This window comes from Danio rerio, chromosome 6 (assembly GCF_052040795.2).
Source record: "Danio rerio strain M-AB ecotype USA chromosome 6, GRCz13ab, whole genome shotgun sequence".
Taxonomy (NCBI): Eukaryota; Metazoa; Chordata; class Actinopteri; order Cypriniformes; family Danionidae; genus Danio; species Danio rerio.
Genome location: NC_141026.1, coordinates 13,750,920 through 13,765,665, shown reverse-complemented (window position 1 = coordinate 13,765,665; position 14,746 = coordinate 13,750,920). Strand labels below are relative to the sequence as shown.

Sequence of the window (14,746 nt, the reverse complement as noted above, 5' to 3'; positions counted from 1 at the left end):
CCCTCCTGTGATTGTTTTTGTCCTTATCAAATATTTTCCAAATGATGTTTAATAGAGCAAGACATTTTCAAAGTATTTCCTAAAATATTTGTTCTTCTGGAGAAAGTCCTATTTGTTTTATTTTGGCTAATATAAAAGCTGTTTTTAATTTTTTTTAATCATTTTAAGATTAAAATTATTATTAACTATTTTTTTCAATTGTCTACAGAACAAATCATTATTATACAATAATTTGCCTAATTACCCCAACCTAACCTAATTAACCTAGTTAAGCCTTTAAATTGCACTCTTAAGATGAATATCTTGAAAAATATCTAGTAAAATGTTATCCAGCAGGGCTAAAAATTCTGACATCAACTGTAAATGTCAGCCAGTAAACTGCTGTAATGTGATCTGACCCCTCATTCATCTATATGGCAGGAACTGAGAGACCCGCTGGACCAGATTGCATCCACACAGCCAGAAGAGGACAAAAAAGACGAAGAAAAGAAGAATCATCTAGACAAGTGAGAATTCAGTTAGACATGGAAATGGTTCCACCATTTGGAGGTCATGAACTAGCCATGCTTTACATGTTTTTCGTGTTCATTATACATCATATGATCACGTGCACTATTGTTCTAACTGCGGTTTATGATAGAAGTCTCTTTTGGTCACCAAGGCTTCATTGATTTAATGTTTTGATATTTTAAGTATATAAAATAATTATTTCTATGTGAATATAATTTAAATTAAATGTGTCCCTTTGATTAAAGCTGAATTTTCTGCATCATTACTCCAGTCTTCAGAAATCATTCTAAAATGCTGATTTGATTTTCAGAAAATATTTCTTATTATTATCAGTGTTGATAATACCTGGTTCATGTTTTTGTTTTAACACTTTTTTAACTAACAAAATTAAATGCTAATTATTTTATGAAAACATTCTTCTTCTTCTTCTTCTTCTTCTTCTTCTTCTTCTTCTTCTTCTTCTTCTTCTTCTTCTTCTTCTTCTTCTTCTTCTTCTTCTTCTTCTTCTTCTTCTTCTTCTTCTTCTTCTTCTTCTTCTTCTTATTATTATTATTATTATTATTATTATATTAGTTTTAAAAATACCTGATTCAGATTTATGTGAAATCAACGTAGGAAAAGAGTAAATGCTAATTATTTCATGTAAAATATATTTTATATTTTGAACATTCTATTCATCAAAGAATCATAAAAATTAAGCAAAAAAAATCAGCAAAAGTGTAAAGCAGAAATAAATTAATGTTTTCAAGACTGATAAAATATAAGAGCCATTATTAGTTATTGAAAACTAATAATAAATCATGGCTCCAAACCGGTTCAAGGAGTGAAAATGGAAACGAATGACATTTATCAGGAACAAAAATTAAAATGAAAACAAAATCAATTTTAATCGTTCCAAACAGAAACATTTATTTGCAATTACAATTAACTGGTTAATAACATTATTCCATCATTTTCTTTATTTTTTAATTTTGGGAGACAAAAAACATGAATTTAAATTGTGTGCACAAATGTGACGGTGACGCATACAAAGTAATATGTCCGTGAAGCAGACGTCATAAGCGGGAGTGGTTTCTGATGCATTGACCTTGTCTTAAAGGTTACCAAGCACCTGGCTATTTCATGGACAAACATCTAGCTAAATTAAATTGATTTTATTCCTATAAAAAAAGCCTTGTAACACCGACTATATGAAGGAACACAAGAGCAAAAACAACATTAATTCTGCTCGGAGAGAACCGAATGATTTATTTTTTTATTTTTTTATTTTTTAAGCCCTGATTGTAATGATTATCACATGGTTTTCTGAAGGATCACGTGACAATCGAGACTGGAGTAATGAAGCACAGTAGTAAATTACAATTTAACAAATATTACATAGAAAACAGTTATTTTAATATCATATTTTGCAATACTTTTTTAAAATAATCATTGCTTTACTGTATTTTCTACTGATCCCACACTTTTGAACTGTAGTATATATAGACCTAATAAGCAGTCTTTTCTTCCTTACTCATTATTTCTCTTTCATTAACAAAACACCTTTTCCATCTTGAATGTCTCCTGCTTGCCTGTCATTGCCAGATGTTTCATTTTCTTTCCTTCCTCATTGCCTGCAAACCTCAGATCAAGTCACTCCAGTCGAGAAGCCTCTTTGAAGGCTCTGGTTACTGATCTGTGAGTGGAGCATTGTAATTCTGTTAGAAAGATTGGTTCCACTTTATGTTAGGTGGCCTTAACTACTACATACTTGCATCGCACAATAAATACAATGTACTTACTGTGTTTGTAATGTATTGCAGAACACTTCTGGTGCTGTTAAGGTGGGATACGGGTGATCAACAGCGTAATTAAAAAAAATAATTACACGTAATTACATGCAGGTATTTAATCAATCATATGTACAATGGAAAAACAAGTATTTACACAATAAGTACTTATTAACAAATGAATAATTTCAATGCAAGTACATATATTTGATTGTTTTTATATTTAATATGTATGCCCACCTAATATATAGTGGGACCCAAAGATTAGAAACAGGAAGCACTACTTAGTTCCACTATCATTTCCTACTTTGGCTTGTTTTCAAGTGTTTATTTCATGTGGCATTTGTGTTAGAAATGCTGTTGTATGATACTCTTAGACCGGCATACGCATCCTATGACTATTGCTCTGACTCACTCCAGTTTGCCGATTTAGAATTAAATTAAGGGTGCAATAGTAATTAGATACTGCACGTGTCATAGTAATGTGAATCATCTTCTCCCATCAATTTATTCATGCATGAGTGTCTATTTGTGTAATTGATGTTTGTATGTTTTTTATTTCAGTCTAGTTTCACTTGAGGATGAACAGCTGGGTGAATCATCTGATACCGGTAGGCTCAGCTTTTAAAGCTCATTCTTGGAATGAAACACTCAGTCTCATAGGGTCTTGTATTTTAGATACTGTTTTGTTTCTTTCAGTTTCTACTCTCGCCGTAGATGGACAGAGTAGAGGATCTGACAGCTCTTTGTGTGCCAGTTTGGACTCTGGTAAGTGTGTGTTTGCATACTCTGCCTTGCATCTTATTCATTCTAGTCGAATAAACATCCTGGAGTCTCATTTATAAAACTTTTACATAGAAACTTTCTGGCTTATATTATGATTTAAAGTGGTTCAATTGAGTCAATGTTTAAGTTTAATAACTATAGTTAATACTAAAGTGTGCTGAAGCATTCATTAAAAAGGTGTTGTACATACTCTAATAAATACAGTATAATACACTTTACTAATGTATGGATCAAAAATACTAAGTCATTTTAAGCAGGTTATATGGCATAAAACATCATAACAGTTAAGTTTCTTTTGTGCTCATAAATTTGTGTCAAAAAGTGTCACCAAACTGCCTGCATCTAATATCAGCCAATGTTGCCTGTGAAGATGCATCAATGTGAGTGAATGTTCTCATTAGTTTTGGCATATTCCAGCTATTTGTTTTATGTTTTTTTATATTAGTAATATTGTATTATACTAGTAAAATTAGCTCAATGCAAAAGCAGAATATTGCTGTCTTGTGATACATTTAGGGGTTATTCTTTTGACAATAATTGGTTTACATTATGTAAAATAATTATGTACCAAACTGTATGTGTTTTGTGCTTTTGATGTATGTAAAAATATATATTCATTCAAATATCTTTATCATCTAATGTATTCTGATTGCTATGTGTGGCCGTGACATCATACATCATAAGACAATAAGAGATTTTGATGCAGTTTTATTTAAAAGAAAAGTGTTGTGACTATGACATTATTAGGTATTTGGACCTACCACAGTTATTTGCTAAAATTACGTTACTTGTTTATCTACCTGATCTACCTTTGTCAGCTTATTGTGACTTTATTTATAGCTGTCGTTTTATTACACAATACATTCAAGCAAAAAAGGCTATTTAATGTGTTTTAGGCAGAGTGTCTAAAATACATTTACTAGCCACTTTTTTAGGTACACTTTGCTGATCAAATATACTGACACTTTTTTTTTTGTTTCAAACTGTTTGCATTCATTTATGACACACAACTTTAGCATTGGTCAATTCAGGTGCTAATATGAAATCAAATGATCTACAAGTAAATACGCTCAAAAAGGATTTTGTTGGTTGTTTAAACTCCTCATTTAAAATCAGCTGAAACAATGCAATTCTTGAGATTTTTGAGGAGTACAGCTTAATTGTTTTATGTTCAATCCGCTTAAATTTATTAAGTTAATTAATTTGTATTGAAACAACTTGAATTAATTGTTTAACCCTGCATATATATATATATATATATATATATATATATATATATATATATATATATATATATATATATATATATATACAGTGAGGTCAATAAGTATTTGAACACCCTGTGATTTTTCAATACCTCCTACTTAGAAATTATGGAGGGGTCTAGAATTTTCAGAATTGCAATTTCACCGTGAAAGACAGATTCTGAAAAAATATATATATATATATTTTACAATTTATTTGTTAATTACTTTGTCAAATAAGTATTTGATCACTTGAGTCAAGCTTTTTTTTTTTTTTTTTAATATTTGGTACAGTAGCCTTATAGCCAATTACAGAGCTCAAAGGGTTCCTGTAGTTCTTCACCAGGTTTGCACAGACTGGAGGAGGGATTTTGACCCACTCCTTTATACAGATCTTCTCTAGATCTGCCAGGTTTCGGGGCTGTCACTGAGCAACATAGAGTTTCTGCTCCCTTTAAAAATATTCTATTGGATTGAGGTCTAGAGACTGGCTGGGCCACTCCAAAACCTTAATATACTTCTTACAGAGCCACTCCTTGGTTTTCCTGGCTGTTTGCTTTGGGTCATTGGCTGCGTCTGAAACCGCATAATTCCATACTATATAGTACGCCAAAATCAGTATGCGAGCCGAGAATGTTTATACGAATTCATAGAATTCGAAAATCAGTATGTGAGAAGTAACCGGATGACTTACTACTTCCGGCAAGATTCTGGACTGCGTATCCCATGCATGGTGCGCTATCCCATAATGCCCCGCAAGATAATTCATGAATGGAAGTGCAGCGACGCAACTGATGCTGGTAGGTCATGTGACCATGACAAAATGGTGGATGTAGTACGTCTGAAATGTATTCATACTTTTCACGTTCATACTGTATAGAACGTACTTTTCTAATGGCCGAGTAGTACGTTTAAATTCAAATGCAGTACCTACTGAGTAGTAGGCGGTTTCGGACGCAGCCTTTGTCATTTTGCCCAATGTCTCACAATACATGGCCCCATTCATCCTCTCCTTAATACAGTGCAGTCGTCCTGTCCCCTTTGCAGAAAAACACCCTGAGAGCATGATGCTTCCAGCCCCATGCCTCACTGTAGGTATGGTATTATTGGGGTGATATTCATCATTCTTCTTATTCCAAACACGACGAATAGAATGAAGACCAAAAAGTTCTACTTTGGTCTCATCTCCCATGACTCATTATCCAGATGGTCCCTCGCAATCTTCAGATGGGCCTTGACATGGGCTGACTTAAGCAAGGGAATTCTTTTTGCGATGCATGATGTCTTAGTGTATTACTGATGGTAGCCTTGGAAACGCTAGTCCCAGATCTCCTCACTGCATTGATCAGCTTATCCCCTGTTGTTCTGATCTGATGTTTGACCATTCTTAGCATCATTAATACACCACGAAGAGAAATCTTTTGTGGGGCCTCAGTCTAAGGCCCCGTTTACACTAATGCGTTTTAGTTTGAAAACGCATAAGTTTTGCTACGGTTACGCCATCCGTCCACACTACGCCGGAGTTCTCGAGCGCCGAAAACGGAGCGTTTCGAAAACGCTGGAGAAGCCGTTTTCATTCTGAAACGCTGCTGCTCCGTCTCAGTGTGGATGATGGAAAACGGAGACATCTGAAAACGGAGGCGGGGCTGCAGACATTCGCCTCTCTGATTGGGGCTTTTCCTCAATATTAAGTAGCCTAACACACACAGTTCAGTCCTGCATCTTCTCCGTGTAAGTTCAGACTTCGCAAGTTTGATCAAGGCTGCAGTCTTTTCTTTTCAGTTTGATATGGAAAACAGACTATACCGAGGACACGGGTAAATCTTCAAAGGGAATAGTGTACTTTATAACTTCATTCACATCACCCTGGCTCCGTTGTTTCACTTTCTCAACAATAAAATGTAAACATGATATAAGGAACTGCCTATTTTCATTTTAATATTAACAATTAAACAGACAGCAGAAATTTTGAGGCGTCGTGCTGCATATATGAGCGTCATCTTCACTGTGTGGATGTTTATAACAAAACGGAGCCGATAACAACTGCCTCCTTTCAATTTCAGTGAATATCAGTTTTAATAATCGATAATGGCCATTATAAAAGTATAACATACAATAAGTTTATACATTATAGGAATAAAGGCAAGCGATCAGTCAATACAGAATGTACGTGCTTACATTAATCATTAACTTATCTTTGCGCTCAGCCAAAACACGTTACCTGAGAACAAGTAATAGATTCCAATGACCAAAGTCAGGGAGCATGTCGTTAGATAAAGACAACAAGATGAATGAAATATCACGTTTAATAAATATAGTGAGATTAGATCCAGCGGGAGATGCTTTATGAGAAGTCCGACTAGCAGAGCTCTCATCTGGGTAGATAGGCTGCAGCGCTTGCCCGAGAGTGTCTGTGTGGTCACGTGATGTGCGTTTTCAGCGTTTTGGTGTGGACGGAGAGCTGTTCAGAAACGCTGGGTAAAACGCGAGTGTGGACGCGGATCGTTTTCATTCTAAAACGCCGTTTTAAAACTAAAATGCACTAGTGTAAACGGGGCCTAAGGGATCATCATTAGCCTCTTCCATTTTTTGACAATTGATTCAACAGTTCTTTTTTTCACCAAGCTGCTTGGCAATTTCCCCGTAGCCCTTTCCAGCTTTGTAAAGTTCTGCATTTTGTCTCTTTTGTCTTTTGACAGCTCTGTGGTTTTGCCCATGTTGCTACATAGACTTTTGACTTTTGACTGATTGTGGGGTGCACAGGACTGCTAACAACCTCAAACAGGTGCTACAAAATTAGAATCTTGAGCAGAGTGTAGCTGGACTATTTAAAAGCAAAATAACAGGTCTCTGAGGGTCAAAAACGTGGCTGAAAAGCAAGTGATCAAATACTTATTTGACAGTAATTTACAAATAAATTGTTAAAACAAAATCATACGATGTGATTTCCGGATATTTTTTCAGATTCTGTCTCTCTCAGTGCAAATGCACCTATGGTAAAAATTCTAGACCCCTCATGATTTCTAAATAGGAGATATTGAAAAATCCCAGGGTGATCAAATACTTACTGAGCTCGCTGTATATATAGTTTTTAATTTTTTTATTTTACAGTGGTTTACTTAATCTTTATAGTCTAATCGGTGCAGCTTCTTTAATTAAATCTTTGCTCTGTAGTTGGTGCATCTCCTAGTGTGATTATTTCTCTTTTATTTTTAATATGGCTGCTATTTCTCATGTTCACCTCCACCCAGCATTGATTGAACAGTTAGGGCCCATTGGTGGATCCACCACAGACGATGACCTCCTATTAATGACCCCTGAACTCGACTCCATCCGTTCCCTCACTCCAGCCCTACATTCATCCATGTCCATTATGCAGCCTCAAATACTGCGGGAGGCCTCCACACCTCCTGCTACTCAGTGGGATACAGGCGCCTTATCCTGCAGTTTGCAACCTCAGATGGGTATAAATGCAGCACTGGGCATCTCTTCAATGCTCAGGGCTCTCTTACAGCCTGCTCTTACTCTCTAAAAAGTCTTACACTTCCTTCAGATGTGCTTTCACAACCTGATCTGTCAGCTTGAGGTTTCATAAGGGTTATTCTGAAATATTTTGATGCTCGCAGCTTCTTCAGATTCTCTTCTGTACTGCAAATGCTCCTGAGGTTTTTGACTCTGTCTCTGGAACATAACATTGTCTTTAAACTGGTGAAAAGTATTTTTATGTTGCTTTCCTTTACCTATTCTATTGTGATCTGTTTGATATTTTAACTTAGATGTTTTTCTTAAAATCACTGTTAAATAGCCTTTTTTTGTTATGTATGCTTTATTTCTAAATTAAGTAGCCATTGATTTTCTTTTTTATGATTCGATTTATTTTTTTTTTTTACATTTTCCTCAATAATTTAACAGTACCATCAGTTTACAAAATTGTACATCCTTTTATCCTTCCCCACCCCAACAGCAACAATTACAGTAATAAGATGTTGCTATCATAAATCCAGTAAATACAGATAAATATGATAAATTCAATTAATAAAAATGCACACATACATGAAATAATAGTAGCAAAAAACACACAATAATAATAATAATAAACAAATAAGTTAATAAAATAAGATAATTACACTTTTACTGTGTCGCATCACAGTGACTTTATTCATCCTCCAAAAAGGCCAAATCATTTCCCTATATTTTCTAATAAACATCCAATTTATTCATTCATTTATATGTATTTTTTCATATGCTGCCACCTTCCCCAATTCCGTAACCCATTCCTGAAATGAAGGTGGACCTGCTGAACGCCATCCCCTCATAATGATTTGTCTTCCAATCATAATACTTACTTGAATCCACTCAAACGTCTTCACTTCTGCCTAATCTAATGTATATGCACAAATATAATATTGTGTAGCTTCCTATTAAAAATATGAAAAGATAGATTTGTAAGGGGTGTATTTACAGTTGAAGTCAGAATTATTAGCCCCCCTGTTTATTTTTTTATTTTATTAATAACTGATTTATTTAATCTTTGCCATGATGACAATAAATAATATTTTACTAGATATTTTTCAAGACACTTCTTTACAGGTTAAAGTGACATAGGTTAACTTGACAGGTTAGGTTATTAGGCAAGTTATTGTATAATGTTGGTTTGTTCTGCAGAATATCGAGAAAAAAAACAAACTTAAAGCTAATAATTTTGACTTTAAAATTAAAAACTGCTTTTATTCTAGCCAAAATAAAACAAATAAGACTTTTTTCAAAAGAAAAAAATATTATCAGACATACTGTGAAAATTTTCTTGCTCTGTTAAACATAATTTGGGAAATATTCAAAATAGAAAATAAAAATTCAACTGTATAAATGCTGGACACTGGACTAAGCGATTAGCCAAAGTTTTTCAATGCGTTTCTTTCTTTGTTTTTGCTGCCTCTTCTTCTATCTGTTCATATTTTTTCTCTTTTTTGGTCACAATAATGTCTTTTTTCTGACAATGTTATTTTCTTCCTCTGTATTTTTGTCTTGTTGTCCAGTACAAACATTTTCAAACCAAGAGACTGTTACATTAGAAGAAAGAAACTGGTGGTTTAAAAAAAAAAAAAAAAAAATATATATATATATATATATATATATATATATAAATCTTCCAAGATTTACTATTTGCTTAAAACAATAACCCTTAAGTAATTTCAATAAATTGTTCTGAAAACAATACTTAATATTCTTGATTATAGAATGTTTGTACTGGTCTACCTAGATCAACATTCTATGGAGTCATTTCAGTGTTTGCAGTGCATCATTCTTCTGTTTATTTCAGCAGGCAGGGATCTGCTGTCCGAGACATTTCACTCTGCCGAAGGGAAAGAAGAGGAGGGAGAGCGATGTGATCTAGCTTTCCTGCAGGATCTGCTGAGTCCCGGGGCTGCCGGTGGCACTAGTGAATTCAGCAAGGCCTGGCAGGACGCTTTCGGATGTTTTGAAGCCCCTCCTGCTCCAGTCACTGCTGCTTTATCTCAAACAGAAACAACAAACATTCCCTCTGGCTTCCTGCCATCACAGCTCCTGGACCACAGCCTCAGCGCTACAGGTTTGAAACCACTTTTAGTTGGCCTTCTAGTGGCTGGAGGAATGAACTAGGGACCCACAATATTGGGTTTTTCCATATATTCGATAAGCTGATATTTTTGACTAAACTCCTTTTGGTCAATAATTGATACTGATATTAATGTATTTTGTTTGTTTGTTTATTTGTGTGTTTTTGGGAAAGATTCTTTTTTTAATGCTGTTAAGTTTCTGGCAACTAAATCCAAACAAACCAATCAGTGCTTTATTTAAAATAGCACTAAATAAATATATTTGTAACTTGCTTTAATTTTTATTAGAGTAACACACCACCTACTGACTTATTCAATGATCTGTTAGGCACTAAGACTAAGACTAATTGGGAGCAATACTGTGAAGACAACGGATTAACAGATATTAATTTAAGCTGTGTATGACTGTTGGCTGTCACAGAATCCACGGCTCACCTTTCTGACAATAAAATCAAATCAGACTCCAGATATTATCAGATAACTTCATGTTGTGTATTTCACGTTTATTTTACTATTTTTGAATCATACCAGGCGGGTGTTCGGACCTTGAGGAGGCTTTTAAGTTCATTGCACACTGATGCTGCGTCTTAATTCGCATACTATTCATCCTAAATGTTTTCGAATATACAATTAGTATGTCCCAAACCATAGTATGTTAAAAAGGGTGTGCCAAAGGTTACCGGATGCTTTACTATTTCCAATAAAAAACTCGAAGTGTAGAGTGTCCATACTCTAACCGGTAGTATTGCCCACAATACATTGCACGTTGGACTTAAACTTGTTTTAAACCTACAAGCTTGAACAAAAAAAGTGTCAACAAAATACAGACATGGCAGATATGCAAGACCAATCATCAAGTAGAGAGGCTTCGGTAAAGTTTATGTTTGAATGACTGTTAATTATTTTGTTAGCACACATTTAAACCACGTTTTCAGTTCCCGTGTTATATTTGATCTGCAACAACGTAAACTTACATCAAGATACATGTGGACATTAACTTCTGAATGCATAATTACTTAAAGAGCTGAGGAGATTTCTCTGCATGAAAGGCTAGAATGGCAGATTATCCTACTGCTGCTTTTCCAATATGTTAGGTAATCATATATGAAAGAAATGTGGATGATGTGTCGATGATTGACAGGGGATGTAACTAAGAAACATAAGGATTTGTTAAGTAGGAAGTAGTATGTCCCAAAGCTTGCATACTCTTCTGTTACACACTCAAAACTATATACTTTACAAAATTACTTTTAGCGCCTAGTATAAGTATGGAAATTGGGATGCAGCTATTGTCTAAAATTTTCATTTAAAATTTCTGTGCATTTACAAAGTATACAAGACCTCTCATTGTGTCATTCACATTTACACACTTCCATTTGTCATTAAAGAAAAAACATTTTTCACATCCTTGGAAATCGTTTTGAGAGCGAATAAAAAAAATTCTACGCGAAAACTAAAACCCAGATTGCTATAATTTGCAGCACAGACAATTTTTATGACAAAGTATCTAATGTAAAGACAGAATGTGGAGGATGGTTAAGTACCACTGCTATTATACTACTGTGTGCTGGTTTTAATGCCTGGCCGCGCACCTTTGCCATGCCACTGATTGGCGAGTGTTTGTGTCCATACCTTTGACGTACTGCCAGTCTCTGTTCAGAATTCATTTGTTTATTGAAAGTTAGAATTAGAATAGAATTATTTGACTGCAGTATCGCAAGCAAAGTATCAAATACCACTGGTTTTTCTAAAATAAACTTTGGTTTTGGGATAATCCTGCACTGCTTTTTGTTTAGGAGGTGAACTCTACTTCCTCTCTGTGCAATAGAATGGATTTATCCCCATTCTTTTTTCTTAAGAAGAGAGAGGAGAATAAAAGCATCTTTGACTCTGAAAAAAGCATATGAAAATACAAAATGACCTATTATAAGCAGAGACTACTAAACACACTCGACAAGTATTGTTAACTAAAGTTGTGAAGTGAGCTTGGAGTAAAAACATGCCATCATTTGTGGTGTTTTCACATGCTTTCACATGTAGCAGCATTTACTACCTGGAGCTACATTTCACTAAGAAGCTACACAAACTAAATGATTATCTTCAATTGAATTATTATGTAGTTTTACTATTGTGATTTAATTGTTATTGAATCATCTGCGATTTATGAATGCGAAATTGCATAGCTCGTTGGTGAACTACAGCTTTGTAGTAGTGAATGCTGTTCCATCTGAAAGTAGGTGCTGGATTTTTAATACAGGCTGCAGAACCGGCTTGTAAAATGTGCTCAATAATCACCTTCTATTAATCGTGCAGCCCTAGTTTTAGGAAATATTTCATAAGTCATCCTGTGCTCACATTTATGGTTTGAAGTAGAGGTGTTCAGTTCCGGGTTTTTTGGAATCAAATCCGATTGTTGACTCCGATTCTCAACTCCATTTACATTCACTTAAAGTAGCGCAAGGAATAAACATGCTGTATCATATCGCGCTTTACACAATGCTGTTGCGTCAGTTGCAGCTTTACATAGCGGTTGTTCATTTATTTTTTGACACTTTAACCGATCAAAAAACAAAATAGCTGACCAATTAAATATTAAACCCCATACACTAAATATTTAACTTAAATGATTCATACATTAACAAACCTAAAAAAAAAAAGCAGAGTGACAGAATGTGCCTTAAAGCATCATATTGCTCTCTCTCGTAAATGTGAGTTTCTTTAAAGTGTACTTTTATATAGCCCATTACTTTACTTTTAAATATCAAGGTTTGTTTTGTGCAATTTGTTGATTATTCAGTAAGGGTGTGTTAATGGGATGGCATACACCGGAAGAAAAGGAGTGAGTCAGACCTGTTTTTGAACATTTATAGCCTTGGCTATATTTTAATTTAAAAATCCTATTTTGGAAATGAATTTTGTTTGGTATAATTTGTATTTTAATTCTGATGTATTTTAGTAGTTATTTACAAAATAAACCAAAGAATGAATTAGAGGTGAAATTAAGTGCATTCAAGGCCAAAACGTTACCACGACCACATATATTGTCAGATTTTGTAAATAAATAAATCTTTGCTACCTTTGTCATTATGATGAGTGTTTTATTTATTCATTTATGAAATGGCTTAGGTTAAATAAAAGAATTACTTGAGTATATAGCAGCAGCACCCAATAGCCTAAGGTAACGATATAATTTTACCTGCAGTGCTAATTTAAGACATCGATCCGGCATTAAGATCCGCTCCAAATTCACACACATGTACATATAGGCTATATCCAATCATAACACAACAAACTTCACATCGCAAGCAGATCCAAACCAAAATGTTTTAATGCCAAAATGCAACAGCTGCTTTTAGGAATTTGAAAGTAAAAGCAAACTATTTATTATAGCCTAGAATGCTCATGGTCACAAAGTTTAAAATTCGAAAGTGTAAAACGTGTGAGCGCTCATTTAAAGCGGGCGCCTTCAGTGTTCATCGTGCTTGAGAATGAGCATTATAACTGTAGCATGTTATTGCTTCACTCAGAAATATTTGAAAAACAGACTCGACTCTGGGAGTTAATTCCTGTCCTGAAGTTGATTCCGGTAGTTACTACTTTGAAGTCTTTATGGATTGAATCTAAACATTCAGTTCCTGAATGAGCAGACTGCTGACCGGATCTTCCTGGTGGACAAATAAATTACTCCGGGCTCATAAATAATCAACGTATCTTCTTATCTTTAAGGCATATCATCAAAATCGGGCCACCATTTACATTTCAGTCCATTATCTGCCTATTTATTGAGCATTTCAATAATCTTGTGCATCCCCAGAAGGAACACACAAATTTTTTTTTGTGCTAGATGTTTACAGAGCATGATGTTCTTGTTCATTGTGTTTGCGTTATGCAGGATGGGCGACTCCACCTATGTTTCAGGCTCAACCGCTCCAACCACCATCTACTGGAGGACAATCTCAGCCTACACTGAACACTACAAACCCTTCGGCAAATGGTGAGATTTTTATATGATTTTTCAGTCATTTCCGTTTGTGCCGTTTTTATAGTAATTCACCACTTTGTATGTTTTCAGCACCTAAAGGCAGTTCCCGGGACATGTCTGCCTGGTTCAACCTCTTTGCAGATCTTGACCCTCTGTCCAATCCAGATGCTATAGGACGCAGCGATCAAGAGTTCCTCAATGCCTGAGGTGTTTTTGTAAGTGTGTGTAGTGCATGTTCACCACTACCAATCACTAAAAATAATGTCAAGTCGGCGCCAATAGCCTAGTGGTTAGTGCGTCGACACATAGAACCGAGGTGCTCGCAGCTACCCGAGTTCCCTGCTTGAGGTCCTTTGCCGATCCTTCCCCCACCTCTTCTCCCCAGACTTTCCTGTCTGTACATCTCCACTGTCCCATCAATAAAGGTAAAAAGCCCTAAAAAATAATTATAAAAATCTTCCACTGATCATGCTTTCTGATCACGTGAAGATTTAATATAAAGCCTGAATTATACTTCTGTTGAGTGATCACCGATCAAACCATACACAAAGCCAATGCTATTGTGAGCATTTATAGTTCTGTGTTCTGTTTGTGTTGCTCTCTGACAGCACTTCTGAAATGCTAGTAGACAGTGGGGCGTTTCTATACTTTTTTGTGTTAAGGTTTTGTTTCCTGGTGTTATGAGTTTCTGCTAAAAACTAGTGCAGTGCTACTGTAGCAGTAGCTCAAACTCACAGTGGCGTAGCTCGTTAAGCGTGAGGCAACATCTTTTGACGCGATCGATCATAAACCTGGTTAGAATCTAATGAACATGTTCTTCTTCCCCCACCCCCCACTACATATCAGATTTTGCCTACT

General features: G+C 35.1%; 2 protein-coding genes across 52 annotated transcripts in view; one reads left to right on the top strand and one right to left on the bottom strand.

Annotated features, from left to right (window-relative positions):
• stk24b (serine/threonine kinase 24b (STE20 homolog, yeast)) overlaps positions 1-14,746 on the bottom strand; it is an 835,587-nt gene that overhangs the window by 444,725 nt on the left and 376,116 nt on the right. The window lies entirely within an intron of this gene.
• Positions 1-14,746, top strand: part of ical1 (islet cell autoantigen 1-like) — a 52,320-nt gene that overhangs the window by 34,853 nt on the left and 2,721 nt on the right. For 13 of the 51 annotated variants that reach the window (XM_087255161.1, XM_087255159.1, XM_087255154.1 and 10 more), the window contains 7 exon segments: positions 421-506; positions 2,844-2,890; positions 2,979-3,047; positions 7,561-7,773; positions 9,630-9,899; positions 13,799-13,900; positions 13,979-14,103. In XM_087255161.1, coding sequence (XP_087111287.1) covers positions 421-506; positions 2,844-2,890; positions 2,979-3,047; positions 7,561-7,773; positions 9,630-9,899; positions 13,799-13,900; positions 13,979-14,094 — 903 coding nt within the window. In that variant the 3' untranslated portion in view covers positions 14,095-14,103. 51 annotated transcript variants of the gene reach the window in all.